We start from the raw sequence: 17682 nt of genomic DNA on the forward strand, positions 1-17682 counted from the left end.
GACTAATTTTATCCTTTGTAATGATTTTACCTAAGCGATATTTTTCACTTAGTCAGTTTTGGCCAAAAGTCCTCCTTTCAAAATATTTCAAAGTGTTTTTAAATAAACTGTTTAAATGAACTAAAGTATCTTTTCTTTAAATATTTTTCTAAATAGCCAAATGTTTTACATATCGTTGGACAACGGTATGTTAGCGGATATTTTAAGTGCTAAAACCTTCTTAAAATATTAATATGAACTTTGCACTCTTTTTTTTAATTTTTAAGACTTATTTCTGTTAAAGTTTTTTAAATTAAATTTTTTTAAAAATAAATAAATAAAGTGGCGATTCCTTTTTAAGTTGGTTTTTTCTAAAATTAATTTTAAACCCTGTTTTTTCTCGACATAACACACCTAAACACCAAAAAAGGATTGAAGAAAAATTTAAGTAACCACAAAATATTTTATAGCTTACTTAGGAAATGAGAAGTTCATTCCTTTCCTCTCAATATGAGTTACTCATTAGTCACCATCAAATATTTTTTCATTGCAGTTCTTACTTGTTTCTTTTCATAGTACCCACAAATTCAAATTAAACAGCAACAATAATTGCTTGACTTGTTGGTATGTCTTAGGATCCTCATCAAATTCAACCCATAATTACTTTAAGAATATAATCTTGCTTGTAGATTTGTTCAAAGATAGATTCCATGTGACTTTCCAACAGTTCAACTTGAGTTATTCAAAAGGAACAACTTTTTAAATATGAAACAATATTATCAGGAAAAAAAATTAAAAATTAACCATAACGTAGTCGAAAGAATCAATTATACCCAGATTTTAGGTATTTTTTACATTGAAATTTTTGTCATTGTCGTGAAACGGCCCTGCACATGCTCATAAGTCATCTGCTAAATTCTCCATTGTACCTAGCAGGGTCTGTTTCACTGAAGAGATTTTACAAACACCAAGAGAGCTCTTGACATGTTAAATTGTGCGTGTTAAAGCAGTTAGCGTCTAGCAGAAAACACCTCATTCTAGCACGCTATAAGGATTAAAATACTGATAACACCAAATTCTAGCATGATGTAAGGATTAAAAGAATGATACAAGAAATATGAAAATTGGAGAATACCGAAACTTTTGATGAAGGAGATGATCAATTAGAAAGACCAAATGGAGGGAACATAAACTAACAGAAATACATATAAAATTAGCTCAAATGGAGAAACAAAATAAAATCAATAAAATTACAACTATAAAATTCAATGGAACTAGAAGAATAATATCCAGATTGATTGAATAAACAATAAACAAAGGGGAATAAGACAAGTAAAATAGAACTCACCTTAGAAGAGGCGAAGAGACGGAGGAAGGTCAAAGAATAGATAAGTTCCATAAGAGCGTGGCAAAGCAGGGATAAACGAATTGCATGTGTAAGAGGAAGAAGTTACAGCTCTCCTGAGCAGGTTCAAGTCAGGCGAAATTACTAAAATGCACCTTAAGCAGGCTGACGTGTGTGTATATATAAACAATTGACCGATTTGCCCTTCTCCTCTATTTATATTTAATATCTTTTCCGTTTTAATTTATTTGTCTTATTTTTCTTTTTAATATGTTATGTATTTATAAATTACTAAATAAATTATATTATAAATTACAGTAATTTTTATATTTAATAATTTCTCCATTTTAATTTATTTGTCTTCTTTTCCTTTTTAGTATGTTATGTATTTATAAATTACTAAAATATTATATTATAAATTACAATAATTAACAAATTAAAATATTTTAAAAATATATTAATAATTTAATTAACTCTCGAAATTTCACCCGTGACACATTAATTGAGATAGAGGGAGTAACATATATTATTTCAAAATTACGTTAAAAGTAGGGGTGTTCATGGTTCGGTTTGGGTCGGTTATTGATTAAAACCATAACCAAACCAATTTAATCGGTTATTAAATGTCTAAAACCATAACCAAACCAAGTAAAATAATAACCACGGGTTTGGTTATTGTCGGTTTGGGTCGGTTTGATTCGGTTATTCGATTTATGACTAGCCGAGATAATTCAAATATTCTCTCTCTACATTCTTCAAATTCTTATGAAGCTCTTTTTTCCTCACGACTCACAGAGGTTCAAAACAGAAAATGAAACAACTTAAACATTCGGAAAAAAAAGAAAACAACTTAAATCAATTTAAAATTTGAAAAACTCCTTACAAACCTTCTCAAAATTTGACAATCTTATACTTGGGGTTGAGGAGTTGAGGTTGCTCTTGAGCCTTCACTGTTACTCTATGACTGTGAGTCTGTGACTTTGTGAGAAACCAACGTGAGAGGAACAAAAATGTAAAAGGAAAACAGATACTAGGGTTTTAAAGTTTTAACTTTTACTTTATGTTGCTGCCTGCTGCTCAAGTGCTTAGTGCTTATTAGAAATTTAGGATTTAGAATTGGACTTGAGAGTTGGGCTAATGGGCTTGAATTGTTGGACTTGGACCGTTGTTTAGTGTTTATTAGAATTTATAATTGGGCTTAAGAGTTGGGTTTGGATTGTTGGGTCTTAAAAATAAGTATATTAATATTAAATTAATAATTAAAACGTATAAAATATCTTTAATTATTTATGAAAAACTAATATTATACATATAAATAATTATAAATTTTAAGTATATAATTATCGGTTTGGTTCGGTTATTTATTCGGTTATTTTTTTCTATAACCATAACCAAACCAAATATTATCGGTTATTCAAATTTAAAACCAAACCAAACCAAACCAAACTGAATGTCGGTTTTTTTATTCGGTTTGGTTAAGTTTTCGGTTTGGTTTTGGTTTTAACCAAAACTGTGAACAGCCCTAGTTAAAAGTATTATAAATCACAATAATTAATAACCTAAAAATATTTTTAAAAACTAAATTTTGTTGACACTCGAAATTTTACATGTTGTTGACACCCAATTTTGACCATCCACAATGCAAATTAGCTATGAGTTTCGTTGAATTCGAATATTTTGAAATAATTAGCTTTTATAAAATATATATATATATATATATATATATATTCATATTATTCTTAACTATTTTTATCTTTATATAAATTTTAGTGTAATATACATATTTCTATATAAATATATCTTTGATTACTATTTATGTGATTAGTCGAAAATTATCTCAAAAGATTTTATTTTTTACTAAATACAATTTTAGTTAGGTTAGTTTAATTATGATTTGTATTTTTAAAATTTTTATTTTTTTCTAAAAACAAAAAAAAACTAAAAATGCACTTCTCCCACATCAAAAATACATGGAAAATTTGGGGGTTTTAGAGCCTATATAAAGGCTCATATTCTCATTAGGAAGAGGAGGAGGTGGGAGGTTTTTTTAGCCATCCAAAGTTAGAAATTTTCTTAACTTGGTTAGGATTTTGGACTATTGTCCCCAGCCTAAAAGTTATAAAAATTTCTAGCTTTCAATCTATATTTTTCTTCAAGGAAAATAGGAGATTGAAGTCAAAATTTAGGCTAAGAACAGTATTCTTATAACGTCGAACCCACGAAGGTTCGAGTCTAAATTTTTAATTATTTTTTTTTTGTAGATTGGAGTTTCATCAAGCTCTTAGGTGGTGGTGAAGTTGCCTTCCGCTCATCGTCTTCAGTCTTGTTGTCCGGAAAGAGGTAAATTATTTTTCAGTTTTATTCTATTTAATTATTTCATGTTTTATATTTAGTTGATTCGTAGTCTTGTTTTTTTTAGTTAGTATGTATATAAGAATAATTAGATTAATCATATAAATTTGTTATAGTTAGCATGTGTTAGGATTAATTAGCTAGAATATGTTAGGATTATTTCATGAAAGCACTTAGTTTTATTCATTATTTTTCCAAGTAGTTTGACACTATTATTATTATTATTATTATTATTATTATTATTATTATTATTATTACTACTATTATTAATATTATTATTATTATTATTATTATTGTTGTTGTTGTTGTTGTTGTTCTTATTATTGTTGTTGTTGATTACTATTATTAATATTATTATTATTATTATTATTATTATTATTATTGTTGTTGTTGTTATTGTTGATTACTATTATTATTACTATTATTATTATTATTATTATTATTATTATTATTATTATTATTATTATTATTATTATTGTTGTTGTTGTTGTTGTTGTTGTTGTTCTTCTTCTTCTTCTTATTGTTGTTGTTATTATTATTATTGTTGTTCTTATTATTATTATTATTATTATTATTATTATTATTATTATTATTATTATTATTGTTGTTGTTGTTCTTATTATTTATTATTGTTCATGTATTATTTATTGTATTTATATTGATTCGGGTTGTAATAATTTAGTTACTTATGTCAATTATGCTTTTTTAGATATTAATTTTAATTTGTTTTAACCTAATTAGATTCCCCTAAAGATAAACCAATTCATGTTAATTTTGCTCTTTAAATGATTTTCTACCTTTACTTAGTTATTTGATAAACTTTTACTTTTTTTTATATACATCTATATTATTTTCAATGTTTAAGTTTAATCATTTTTTCTAAAAAATAATTCTAAAGTCTTCATTTCATTTTAAATTAATATTTTTAAAAGTTAGTCAAATAATTTTTTAAATCGTCGGATAACCGCGCGTTAGCGGCCACTTTGAATGCTTAACACTTTCTCAAAGTGGAAATAAGAACCTCGTACCTTTTTCTCTGAATTTTTAAGACTTAAATCTGTTAGGGTCTTTTAAATTAAGTTTTTTTAATTTCTTTAAAAAATTAAGTGGCGACTCTTCTTTTACTAAAATTGATTTTTTCTTATAAAGATGAAATTAATTTTACACTTTGTCCATTTTTTGACATAACAGAAATGGCGACTCCGCTGGAGAATTAATTAGGTTCTAACCATTAGATTTGACTAACCTATTTGACTAACTATTTGGAAATGTAATAATTAGTAATTTACCTTCTTTATTTGCTTCTTAAATGTTTAAATCATAATTTGTTTTCTTTATTTGCACCTTATATGTTTATAATTACGAATATTGAACTGTCATCGCATACATAGCATAATTCTGCCACTTGGCATTTTTATTTTTTACTTAAACGATGGTTATGCGGGTCGCAACCATTGAATCCAAATGTCCTTAGGGGGTACCCTGGCGAAATGAGTTGGCCACTGGATGATCAACGGTCGCTAACTTCCCCCAGCCCAAGTTGTCCGCTTGGGTCACCATTATATTGAAATAAAGCTACTCTTAGTCAACCTAGTGTAGAGCGAAACCAAATTCTAATTTAGTGCATTTGCCTAAGACGACCCAACACCCAATGTTATTGGGCCCATTAGAAAGACCACCTTGAGTTCAAAATGGCCCTCAGCCTAAATGGACAATCATACTTATATGTGTAAGTTTGAAGGTTGTATACGCGGTTTGGCAAACCATTGTCCCTCGGGGCTGGGAGTTTATTTTGTAGCTTAATCTAGTCAAAGAAGGATCTTCACAAAATGACACTTCATCCAAAAGGCGTTGGCGTTCAGAGATGTCAAGAAGTCAAGAAGGATTTTCCACGAAGGCTTAGTTAAGATTGTACCCCTGCGTGAGACTGATTAATTGTATCCCTTTTTTCTATTTATGTATCCCCATTTAATTTATTCATAATATTTGTATAAATTTAAGTTTTGGGGCAATGGAATGTTTCAAACGACGTAATACATCCTTCAAATCGTTAGGCTTACCTTTGGCACAAAAAAGGTCACATATCTGTTTAGGACACACAATAACTATTTATCTGTTATATGTTATAACTGTTTGAATGAATGTGTTGCTTTATTTGAAGACACTCAAGCCCACTATCGAAAGCAAATGTTTGAAAGTGTGACCAAATGTCCTAGAGTCTTTAGTTTCACTACAAAATTCGAGTTTCACTTTCAAGTCCTAAATCTTACTCTGTCCTTTCAAAAAATACTTGATTTGTCATCTCAAGTTGGAAAGGTCTCGATCTGGTTGAACTACGTCGGACCTGAATTTTTCTTTATGAGATACGTAGGCAGCCTTTCAAGGCTCGGTCCTGTCTTTGAAGTTTTCAGTTTTTCCTCATTCTTTCAAAAATTGAAAACTTCTTCTGCATCTAAGAAGAATGAGGGTATAAAGTTGAAGAGCAAGAAATCTGTGATTCAACACAAGTCAACATTTCTCACACATCAATCGTAAAATGGGTCAATTTCTACCCATTTAGTCTTTCTTCACCCATGAATTAGTTTGTCTTCAAACAAAATAACATTTATATGTTTAGTTCTTTGTGTGATATTTTGCCTTAATTACTTCAAATACAGACTAATACTTTGGCTTTTGAGTTATTCCTCTTTTTCAGGGAGAGACTGATTTGTATTGGAAATTAAATTGGCTTACTTCTCAAAGATCGAGGATTCAACAAAGTTGATTCTTTTTTCCTTTGTAGAGGCTGTTATCAAAGGACATCAAGCGATAAATGATTGGATCTCAATTTTGAGGTCAACTTCCTCTCCCTAACTAAGAAGTTTTCTTTGTACGCAGGAGAAACGTCATTATTTCAAGAGAGGGAATCACGGCAATCCTAAATTAGCGACAACATTCAACCATAAACTTTAACCCTAATCTCTTTCAATTCTTTAATCTAAGAAAAATTATTACCCTTTATCTTATGGATCTTGCAGGGACAAAGAGTTCATGAAAAATAATGATGATCTTAAATTTCATAAGACACCAATACACAACTTGAAAGATAAATCGGGGGAGTCTTTGACTATGAAGTCTTACTCTTATATCTTGTTACTTATTTTTTTTTTCTTTTCATTATAATGGCCCCATTTTCACACTTTTCTCATATTTTTGAAGGAAAAACTGTCCCCGACAATAGTCGGGGATGGTTATAACAATGTGTGATTCTCGTGAATAATCGGAAGAATTCAAGTCATAAGAGACAATCCCAAAAAGAGCACAATAACAAGTTGATTCCGGTAGGAAATTGAAAGAACACACCAATGTATAATCTCTGAGGAATATTTTTTTTAAAAAAATACAACGATAGGTGTCCTCACCAATGGTTGAAAGGACACGAAACGTATTGGTGCAAATAGGCAAAAAACACTCCCCAACTGAAGATGTCAAGTAGCACTGGACTTAAGTGACGTCACTCTGAGTTTGTCTAAATCTTTAAATTATTTTATATATTATGTCTACAAGAACTACGCACACCTGATTCTCATTTCGATGAGATACTTAGGCAGCCCTTCTTGGGTTCGGTATTTCCTTTTTCAAAAAAAAAACAATTAAAAAAATAGAAAATACATAAATTGTGTATATATTTTAAGAGTCATATCTTCTTGATTGGGACGAATACAGTTAGGATCATGCGAAATATTTGGTATAATAAAAATGATTGGCTTTGTGGTAAACCATAACTTCTGTTGGTATCTTTCATTTGTACTTTTGTGATGCTTGAAAATTCTTTTGCAGGCATTCAAGGTAAGAATATAACCAACCCCATGGCTTCATGTGCATTGTGTGGTGAGTTTTAGATTAAAACTCAATTGCATCGCACTGTTGATCTAGAACTTGGCCTGATATGTTTGTTGAGGTAAAATCCTGAGTTATGTTTGGTTTGAGAAAGGATTGTAGGCCTTTTTTGACCCGATTGTGCCTTTCAAAGCCTACCAAATAACATTAATCCCTAGTTTTCCCACTTTGAGCCTAAAACCTTTTCTTTGGACAACCATATTTTAGCCATTTCTCTTCTGAGTGCTTACATGCACTATCCCTCTCTTGGCTCAACCTCCTTGAGCTCACCAAAGACATGCAAATTATAGAAGAAGATCCAACTTTGAAATTGCCAAAGACAAAAGACGTAAAGTCTCCAAAGTCAAGAAAGCAAAGACGACTTTCTCATAAAAAAAAACTCCTACAAGGTCGATGAAAGACAAAAAGGAAACTACTCCAACAAAAGAGGAGAAATCTCAAAAACAAGGAGCGAAAAAAGAAAAGCTCTAACAACTAAGGACTCAAAGAAGTCAATCAAATAAGGACTCAAAGAAGTCGATACAAAAGAAAGAGGATCAGACATCAAAGGCGTATCAATCGTCAAAAGCACATATTCAGTGTGACACTCAAGGAGGATTTAAGTTACTTTTATCCTAAATAAATATCCTACCTTTTCCCAAACCCACATTACAACCCAATGACAAGCCCTACATGATCTCATTCAAAATATTCTCACATTAGTGAAGACTTACATGCAGGCCAAGCATATGGTATCACAGTTATGCATTGAACATTCTTGAGAGTGTGAGTGCACTTTGCAAAATGTCCTAAAATCAAACACTTCAGATATGTGAGAAATAGGAATTTCTTTATTGTGAGGGCACTTGAAACATGAGGATTGGTATAATTCTAAACCTTTGTTTGAAGAAAGATGAAAAAATCTTGTCGACATTTAAGTATGTTTGAGGTACTACTTGAAGCTATATGAATTACCTCAAAGTCAATCTCAGTTATAAGAAAGGAAATGAGAAATATTTCTATGCAATCCTAATTATTGGTACCAATTGTAGTCAAAATTTGACTATCTCTTTACATTCTCTAAAAAAAATAATTTGCATTTATCCTTTGAAATTGGATGGTTTGCTCTAAATAATGTGACATTAGGCTAATCCCATCGATGTGAGATGCCTATTTGACTTCATTGGATCGTCCAGCATATCTCTTGTTTATAAGCTGTAAATATTACAAGGAATACAATTTTTCCATTTCATTATGCTCATATTACACATGTGTCTACTGATGGTCTTGTCTCAGATTTTGCAACATTCATCATCCACAGGATTGGAACTACATTTGACCTGATTCCTGCACCAACAGGATATGTAGGCGCCACAATGGCTCGGTCATATTCTCCGTAAGATTTTCATTTCTCCCTAACAATGAAAACTGGGACAGAATTTTTGAGAAGATCTCAAAAATTCAGAAGAAGATACTATCTCCAGCAAGTCAAGATTGAAGATCATGTTAATATATGCAACTGGGATAGAATTTTTGAGAAGATCTCAAAAATTCCACAAGAATGTCAAAATTCTTTTTTTTCCAGTAGCTCAACATTTATCAAGAGATCTAACTGGAAAGAATTTTTGAGGAAGATCTCAAAAATTCCATCAAGAATTGTCAAAAGTTCGAAGTCAACTTCAAATGATCTCCAACATTGCTAGAATGGAGCGAACTCAAATTCAAGATGCGAGCCACCGAGGCCTCGTATAACTTCTATCAAAGACATGAGTTCCCATGAACATGAGTTGTTCAAAAAAAATATTGTCAAATCATCCAAGAGGATGACATTGCATTTTCATTTGCCAAGAGGGCCATTGCATTTTCATTTGCCAAGAGGGCCATTGCATTTTTATTTGCCAAAGAAGGTCATTGCATATTCATTACCAATGGACATGCAACATATCCTACCAATGGATCTTCATTCGTCCTACCGATGGACAAACAGTTATTTTGCCAAAATATCCTACCGATGGATCACCTTCATTCGTCCTACCAATGGACATGCAACATATCCTACCAATTGATCTTCATTTGTCCTACCGATAGACAGACAGTTATTTTACCGAAATATCCTACCGATGGATCACTTTCATTTGTCCTACCAATGGACATACATTTATTTTTTCACGTATCGTATCAATGGATCACCATCCTACCGATAATGCAGCATTATCCTACCAATGAATCAATGAGGATTTTTCCAACATACAAAGAGGATAAAAAAAGTGCAAACAACATCAAAGGGGATGCAGCACAACGTGGAATCCTTTTAGCAGCAAATTGGGACACAATCCTAAGAATAATGTCAAGCTCATAGGACACGAGCTAAGGAAACGATTTCCACCACAGTAAACTACATTCCTATTGAAAGGCGTGTGGTTATTTCGGGATCCAATCATAATTCAAAACTCGTACCAACCCTTTTTCAGAAAGATGAAGATGGAGTCGGCTAAAATTGAATTTGTCAATTTTCTTTGTCCAAGATCTCTTTTATCGATCATATCCAAAGAAAGGGACAGCTGTTGACACCCAATTTTGACCATTCACAATGCAAATTAGCTATGAGTTTCTTTGAATTCGAACATTTTGAAATAATTAGCTTTTATTAATATATATATATATTCATATTATTCTTAACTATTTTTATCTTTATATAAATTTTAGTATAATATACATATTTCTATATAAATATATCTTTGATTACTATTTATGTGATTAGTCGAAAATTATCTCAAAAGATTTTATTTTTTACTAAATACAATTTTAGTTAGGTTAGTTTAATTATGATTTGTATTTTTAAAATTTTTAGTTTTTCTAAAAAAATAATAATAAAAAACAACTAAAAATGCACTTCTCCCACATCAAAAATACATGAAAAATTTGGGGGTTTTAGAGCCTATATAAAGGCTCATATTCTCATTAGGAAGAGGAGGAGGTGGGAGGTTTTTTTAGCCACCCCAAAGTTAAAAATTTTCTTAACTTGGCTAGGATTTTGGACTCTTGTCCCCAGCCTAAAAGTTATGAAAATTTCTAGCTTTCAATCTATATTTTTCTTCAAGGAAAATAGGAGATTGAAGTCAAAATTTAGGGTAAGAACAGTGTTCTTATAACGTCGAACCCACGAAGGTTCGAGTCTAAATTTTTAATCTTTTTTTTTTGTAGATTGGAGTTTCATCAAGCTCTTAGGTGGTGGTGAAGTTGCCTTCCGCTCATCGGCTTCAGTCTTGTTGTCCGGAAAGAGGTAAAATATTTTTCAGCTTTATTCTATTTAATTATTTCATGTTTTATATTTAGTTGATTCGTAGTCTTGTTTTTTTTAGTTAGTATGTATATAAGAATAATTAGATTAATCATATAAATTTGTTATAGTTAGCATGTGTTAGGATTAATTAGCTAGAATATGTTAGGATTATTTCATGAAAGCACTTAGTTTTATTCATTATTTTTCCAAGTAGTTTGACACTATTATTATTATTATTATTATTATTATTATTATTATTATTATTATTATTATTATTACTACTATTATTAATATTATTATTATTATTATTATTATTATTGTTGTTGTTGTTGTTCTTGTTGTTGTTGTTGTTGTTGATTACTATTATTATTATTATTATTATTATTGTTGTTGTTGTTGTTATTATTGTTGTTGTTGTTGTTGTTGTTATTATTGTTGTTGTTGATTACTATTATTATTATTATTATTATTATTATTATTATTATTATTATTATTATTATTATTGTTGTTGTTGTTGTTGTTGTTCTTCTTCTTCTTCTTCTTCTTATTGTTGTTGTTATTATTATTATTGTTGTTCTTATTATTATTATTATTATTATTATTATTATTATTGTTGTTGTTCTTATTATTTATTGTTGTTCATGTATTATTTATTGTATTTATATTGATTCGGGTTGTAATAATTTAGTTACTTATGTCAATTATGCTTTTTTAGATATTAATTTTAATTTATTTTAACCTAATTAGATTCCCGTAAAGATAAACCAATTCATGTTAATTTTGCTCTTTAAATGATTTTCTACCTTTACTTAGTTATTTGATAAACTTTTACTTTTTTTTATATACATCTATATTATTTTCAATGTTTAAGTTTAATCATTTTTTCTAAAAAATAATTCTAAAGTCTTCATTTCATTTTAAATTAATATTTTTAAAAGTTAGTCAAATAATTTTTTAAATCGTCGGATAACCGCGCGTTAGCGGCCACTTTGAATGCTTAACACCTTCTCAAAGTGGAAATAAGAACCTCGTACCTTTTTCTCTGAATTTTTAAGACTTAAATCTGTTAGGGTCTTTTAAATTAAGTTTTCTTAATTTCTTTAAAAAATTAAGTGGCGACTCTTCTTTTACTAAAATTGATTTTTTCTTATAAAGATGAAATTAATTTTACACTTTGTCTATTTTTCGACATAACACATGTGCTACATAAACTCAGACAAAGGGAGTAACCTATATTATTTAAAAAATTATGTTAATTAAGATCATTATAAATCATAATAATTAACAACTTAAAATATTTAAAAAATATATTAAAAATTTGATTGACTCTCAAAGTTTCACATGTGCCACATAAATTGCCACAGAGTGAGTGACATATATTATCTGAAAATTATGTTAAAAAGTACTATAAATTTAAAAACTTAAAATATTTTTAAAAAATCATATTAAAATTTGGTTATTCTCCTAATTTTGTCTATGCCACATAAATAGAGATAAATGAAGTAATATATATTGAGCTCTCTTTTAAAACGTATAGAAATTTTGGTTAACTCTCAAAATTTCTCCCATGCCACATAAATTGAAAATTGAGATAGATAAAGTAACATATATTATTAAAAAATTATGTAAAAAAAACTATAAATCACTATAATTAACAATTTAAAATTTTCTAAAAAGAATGTGAGCAGCTTAGGATCAATGATGAATTGACCGATTTCCCCTTCTACATTATTTTCTTTATTTATATTTAGTGTTTTCTCCATTTTGCTTTAGTTGTCTTACTTTCCTTTTTAGTATGTGAATTATTTAAATATTAACAAAAAAAGTGTATTATAAATCGCAAAAGTTAACAATTTATAATATTTCTACAAAATATTATAAATTTTGTTGGCTCTCGAAATTTCTCTTGTACCAGATAAATTGAGACAAAGAAAATGATATATATTATTGTAAATTACATAAAAAGTACTGTAAATCATAATAATTAATAACTTAAAATATTCAAAAATTAGATAAAAATATCAATGCCGCATAAATTAAGACAAATGAAATAATATATATTGTGTCCGTACTTGCACGAGCTAATATAATATATATATATATATATTAAAAATTACCGATATGTTGAGGCGACGTGTTATAAAAAAATAATTATAAAAGGAGAATATGACTTCCGGAATTCCACATTTTTTCCTAAAATGTAATAGAGGAATACCCCTCTCCCCCATTTTCTCTCTCTCAAAACCCTAAGCTCTCCCTTATATCTACTCTCTCACAGTCGGCTCTCCACCGTCAAATCCGTCCAGGTAAGATTTTTTAATTTTCTAAATTTCTGATAACAACATTTCACCGAAGGATATGCGTTCCCTGATAGTCTGTATAACTTGTTTTGTGGAAAAGCAAACAACACGAGTTATGGGTTCTGTCCTTATTTTATTCATTTTCCATACTATATGAAGTTGTCCAGTTATTTACAGATTAGTTATATTAGTATTGATTTTTCTGATAATTTATCCTTTGTATTTCAGATATTTTTTAGCTTCTTTACTTATACAGATTCTACCTCATGACTCTGATTCATAACTGATTTATTTGAAAAAGGTATTGATTTCATTTTAGCCCCAATGAAATGATCGTCTTTTCTTAAATAAAAAACAAATAATTGGGACGGAGAAACTAGTTATACATGTTTCGGTATGCTTAAAAATTGATAGTTTTTGCTTTATAATTTTCATATCAGATCCTTTACTTTTTTTAAGAAAATAATAACTACGAGATTGCAATCGGCGCACTGTCTCATTTATCTTATGACTAAGGAGAAATCTCATAAAGTTTGGATTAACATCTTAATGAGGTATAATTTGACACCTATTTAAGAGAGCATTTATTAGTTTCACATAAGCACGACATGTTGATTGATTTCAGATATTTAATTGATGAATCTTGCATTCTTCTTTAATTGAGAAAGAGGGGGAAGGCAAGCAGGGGACGTAGAGGAACCTTTAAAATGGACTATAGGGTCTGCCTCAAGCTTAGATGATGTCCATTTGATTTATGTAGGAAAAAAGAAAAAGACGTGTTCAGTCATTCTAAGCATGGTAAAAGGGGAAAAAGCCAGTAAACGTTTAAGTCGTGTAGTTTTTGGTGGAAAGATCTCGATGTTTGATAAATATGGGATCACTTCTTGAGTTTGGTTCACTTGGGTTATAGTTAAAGAGTAGAGGTTTTCGAGATGGGTTTTCTGAGCACAATATTGGGTTTATATGGATTTGGAGTTGGGGTTTCATTTGGCTCGATGATCAGGTACTATCTGTTCATCTATTCCAGCCCTGTGATGCTAAGGTGTTGCATTCTTTGCTCTATTTTCTGTCTTTGTTTCATCTGTTCTCTCCACTACAATAACGATACCGTGTTGTAAAAAGATTAGTAATTTCTCCATTTTCCTGTATTTTGTGTGTTTTCCGTTACTTTTTCCCTGGGCCGATCAGAAGATGTAGGAAGTAAAGTAAATGTGTTTCTCGATTTTGTGGGCTTTCTTGTGATTTATCTTTCTTTCATTCATGCTTAACAGATAAAATGTATCTTTTTAGCTTGAAGGAAAACTTAAGGGGAGGACAAAGTTAAGTTCTTGGGTATTCCCATTAGGCAGTATCTCTGTTTAATTGGAAATCTATTCAAAAATTAAAATTTGCATATTCAAAAACTATACGAAAAATAGTATAAGTTACAATGTTTCTCGTATTAATATGATGAAAAAAAATCATCTTAAAATATTTGTCAAAATCAAGTAATTTGACTCTCGAATATGGAACATGACAAGTAATTTGGGACGGAGGAGTATCTTTTAACATGTTTGGCACTTGGGATAGAAAAACTTTTTAAACTTTCCTGTTACAAAGGAATGAAGACTTTTGATACTTGTACTAAAACATGTCAAGTGTAGTTATAGAACTTTTGAAAAACTTTCAAGATATTTGAGCGGCTATAAAAGATTCTCACTAAGAGTAAGGTGTAAAGTTCAAATAAATTATTCAAATTTAGAAATGGGTTATTCTTTTTTAAACAGACAAAAAAGGAAACAGGTTCTCTTAGATTGAAATGTAGGAGTAGTAACAATGCCAATATGCAAGTCTGCAGGATGCCCAAGGACAAGTAACGTGGAGTGTACAAACCTGGATTCAACATTTGACAACTTTAAATTGTGAAGCAAAAAGCTTGGAAGTGTCGTTGCGCACATGCATTTTTTGGTATTTGATGTTTGTACAAATGGATGTCATTCTGTCCCTTGATTGTTTCCTCCCTCCAACCTACAGCTAGAATAAATTCCAATGTTTTCTTTTCTTAGTTGCAGAGGTAATTTCTGGGTGCCTAATTTATCTTCAATCAAATTACCAGTTAAATAATTTGTGATCATGGGCTTGTTTACTACTTTCTTTGATTACTGTAGGAGGTAGAAATCTTGTGCCTGGTAATGCAAAGACATTTCACCATGTCTGCTGATCCTGCTTTGGTGGAGGAGGATGCTTCTTCAGGCTCAGGAGAGGACTTAAACATGTTAGATGGACACAGTAAGCATCAAACTGTAACACCAAATTCAGTTCGTCGCAAGAGAAGTCGCAAGGCAACTGGTGATGCTATAGTTGATGCAATGCTGGAAATTGCAGCTGCTTCGAAGATGAGGGCAGCTGCCATTATGAGGAATGAGGAGCGCTTTGCTATAAGCAAATGCATAAAAGTATTAGATGAAATGCAAGGTGTCGATCAAAGTATCTACTTTTTTGCATTGGATTTATTCGAGAATTCAAATGCCAGAGAAACTTTTATATCTCTTAAGAATGAGAGACGCTTGATATGGTTGCAGTGTAAGTACAATTCGGCAAATGCAGCTAACGGATGAAATGAAGAATCCATTCTATTAATTCTCGACTTTCATATAGTGGGATTTTGCTAGGACATTTTGACTGTATATGACTATTAGTTCTTGACATTTATATATTGGGAAATTTATTACTGGGAGTGGCTGGATGCTTAGTTCAATTCGTAATTGTTGCCAGCCGTTATACAAAAAAAAATGTTTTACTAGGGTGATTTTAACTTCTTTGATTGTGTGACGCTGGTTTCAAACTTTAAAGTTGATACGGGCGATTATTTCAATTGGTGATGTGTGACATTGTTTACCGGAGATATTTCCATTAAGCATGGATGATTCACTTCTGATATAGAAGTAGATGATGTGCACTTTATTCCGAAAAAAAATATTTTACTTTATTCAAAAATCACTGTTTGGCCAATAAAATTTTAAATACAACTTGAAGTTTTATATGAAATTTACAAAACAGCTTAATACTTGTTTTCATTATTTTCATTTCACTTTTGACCATTACTTTAATTTTGAATATTGCTCTTGGCTTTTTTGTTTTTACAAAGCACCCTATTTATTTACACTACTGTTATAAATATGTTTGTATTATAGTAAATATCTATTATGTAAATTTTTTTGGAGAAAAGTTAGAAATCTTATTTAGGAACTAAGTCAATTTTTTCTTATAAATAAAGGGGTTCTCCTTCATTATAATTGAACGTGAATATACCTGAATCTCTGAATATCCTTCAAGAGGAATAAGAAGTATTTTCTCTTCTCAATGCTTTATTCTTCTTATTGTTTTATATAGTAATTTCATAACATGTTATTAGTACGAATATCTGACCAATTGAAATTAATTGAAATTATGTTTTCTCCGAAGATTATTTAATTTAGTTGGATTTAATATTTAGTGAAGTTCTGACATGGGAAAGTTCTAATGTGAGGTAAGTTTCCTTCACTTAATTTTCTTAGCATGACTAGCACAATTCAATGGTTGATAAGTACGCAATCTGCTTTGAAAAATAATAAAATTAGCCCAGAATGATTAAGATTAATTTATAATATTCTTAGATAGATTTCATGTTGAAATCTAATATGCTTCGTGATTTGGTATATATATTTGTCCGACCTTGATGTCAAATTTGACAATCAGTAAGGAATTTAAAACCTTGGTTTTGTTTCATTAGCAAAATTAATTAAAGTCATTTGGTCAAATTAAAATTAGATTAGTGATAGAATTTTATTTTTATTCTTTTCGTGTGTGAGCATATGTACATTTAATCTTTTATTTGATTAAACAAATGTTCAATATACCGAATTACTTTAGAATTTTCGACAGATGTGATTTGCGGAATTTGATTTCATCAATCCCTTGTTCGGGATGGATTGGTGTGGTTCCTCTATGTCTAGGATACCAGAATATCGAACCATGAACGAAGGTTTGAAAGTCAAAATTCATATTCCTAAGTTTAAATTCATAATTTGTCTTATTTGTTGATTGAGTAAAAAATATTGTGTTCAAGTTTCATCGTTTTATGGCCTAAGATATTTTTATATGGATAAGACATTAGGTTTAAGTCTTAATGCACCATAGTGATGATATAATGAATGATTAAAGTAAAATAATGTGCTTTTGGTGAAATGTCATGAAACTTATTCCATTAAATTTTCTTCATTTCTTGATGTGAATGTGTTAGCAATGCATAATATGTCTGAAAGAATACAAGTGGTTGAATAATGCATATGAACGTGGAATTATGTACTAAGCTATCATAAGATGATATGCTCAGATGAATGTGTTCCATTCATGAAGAATGTGAACTTTTGATAAATATCACAGATAAAAATATGTTCTTTGATGTGAAGTATTCAATAAAACTTAAATACATGTGTGCACTTTATCATGATGAGATCACGACTCACCTCTAGAAAAGATTGATTAATTGAGAAATAATAAATTTAAAATAGTAAATAAGAAATTTACTAAATCAAAATGTACAT

The 17682-nt window shown here is 29.8% G+C and overlaps 1 protein-coding gene across 4 annotated transcripts; it reads left to right on the forward strand.

The window, feature by feature from the left end:
- Positions 1–12996: 12996 nt before the first annotated feature.
- LOC129881409 (uncharacterized) lies at positions 12997–15905 on the forward strand. 4 transcript variants are annotated; one of them, XM_055957341.1, is made up of 4 exons: positions 12998–13123; positions 13346–13418; positions 14955–15170; positions 15265–15905. In XM_055957341.1, the coding sequence occupies exon 4, from the start codon at positions 15289–15291 to the stop codon at positions 15712–15714; it is 426 nt and encodes a 141-aa protein (XP_055813316.1). In that variant the 5' UTR covers positions 12998–13123; positions 13346–13418; positions 14955–15170; positions 15265–15288; the 3' UTR covers positions 15715–15905. The 4 variants fall into 4 exon arrangements, with proteins under 4 accessions (XP_055811851.1, XP_055813316.1, XP_055814073.1 ...); XM_055958098.1 differs by lacking the exon at positions 14955–15170; XM_055956587.1 differs by lacking the exon at positions 13346–13418.
- Positions 15906–17682: the final 1777 nt, after the last annotated feature.

The sequence above is a fragment of the Solanum dulcamara genome, chromosome 1 (assembly GCF_947179165.1).
Source record: "Solanum dulcamara chromosome 1, daSolDulc1.2, whole genome shotgun sequence".
NCBI classification, from domain to species: Eukaryota; Viridiplantae; Streptophyta; class Magnoliopsida; order Solanales; family Solanaceae; genus Solanum; species Solanum dulcamara.

Bases quoted from the DNA above. Each gene is read 5' to 3' on its own strand.
- LOC129881409 (XM_055955876.1), top strand. From the start codon at position 15,289: ATGCAAAGACATTTCACCATGTCTGCTGATCCTGCTTTGGTGGAGGAG.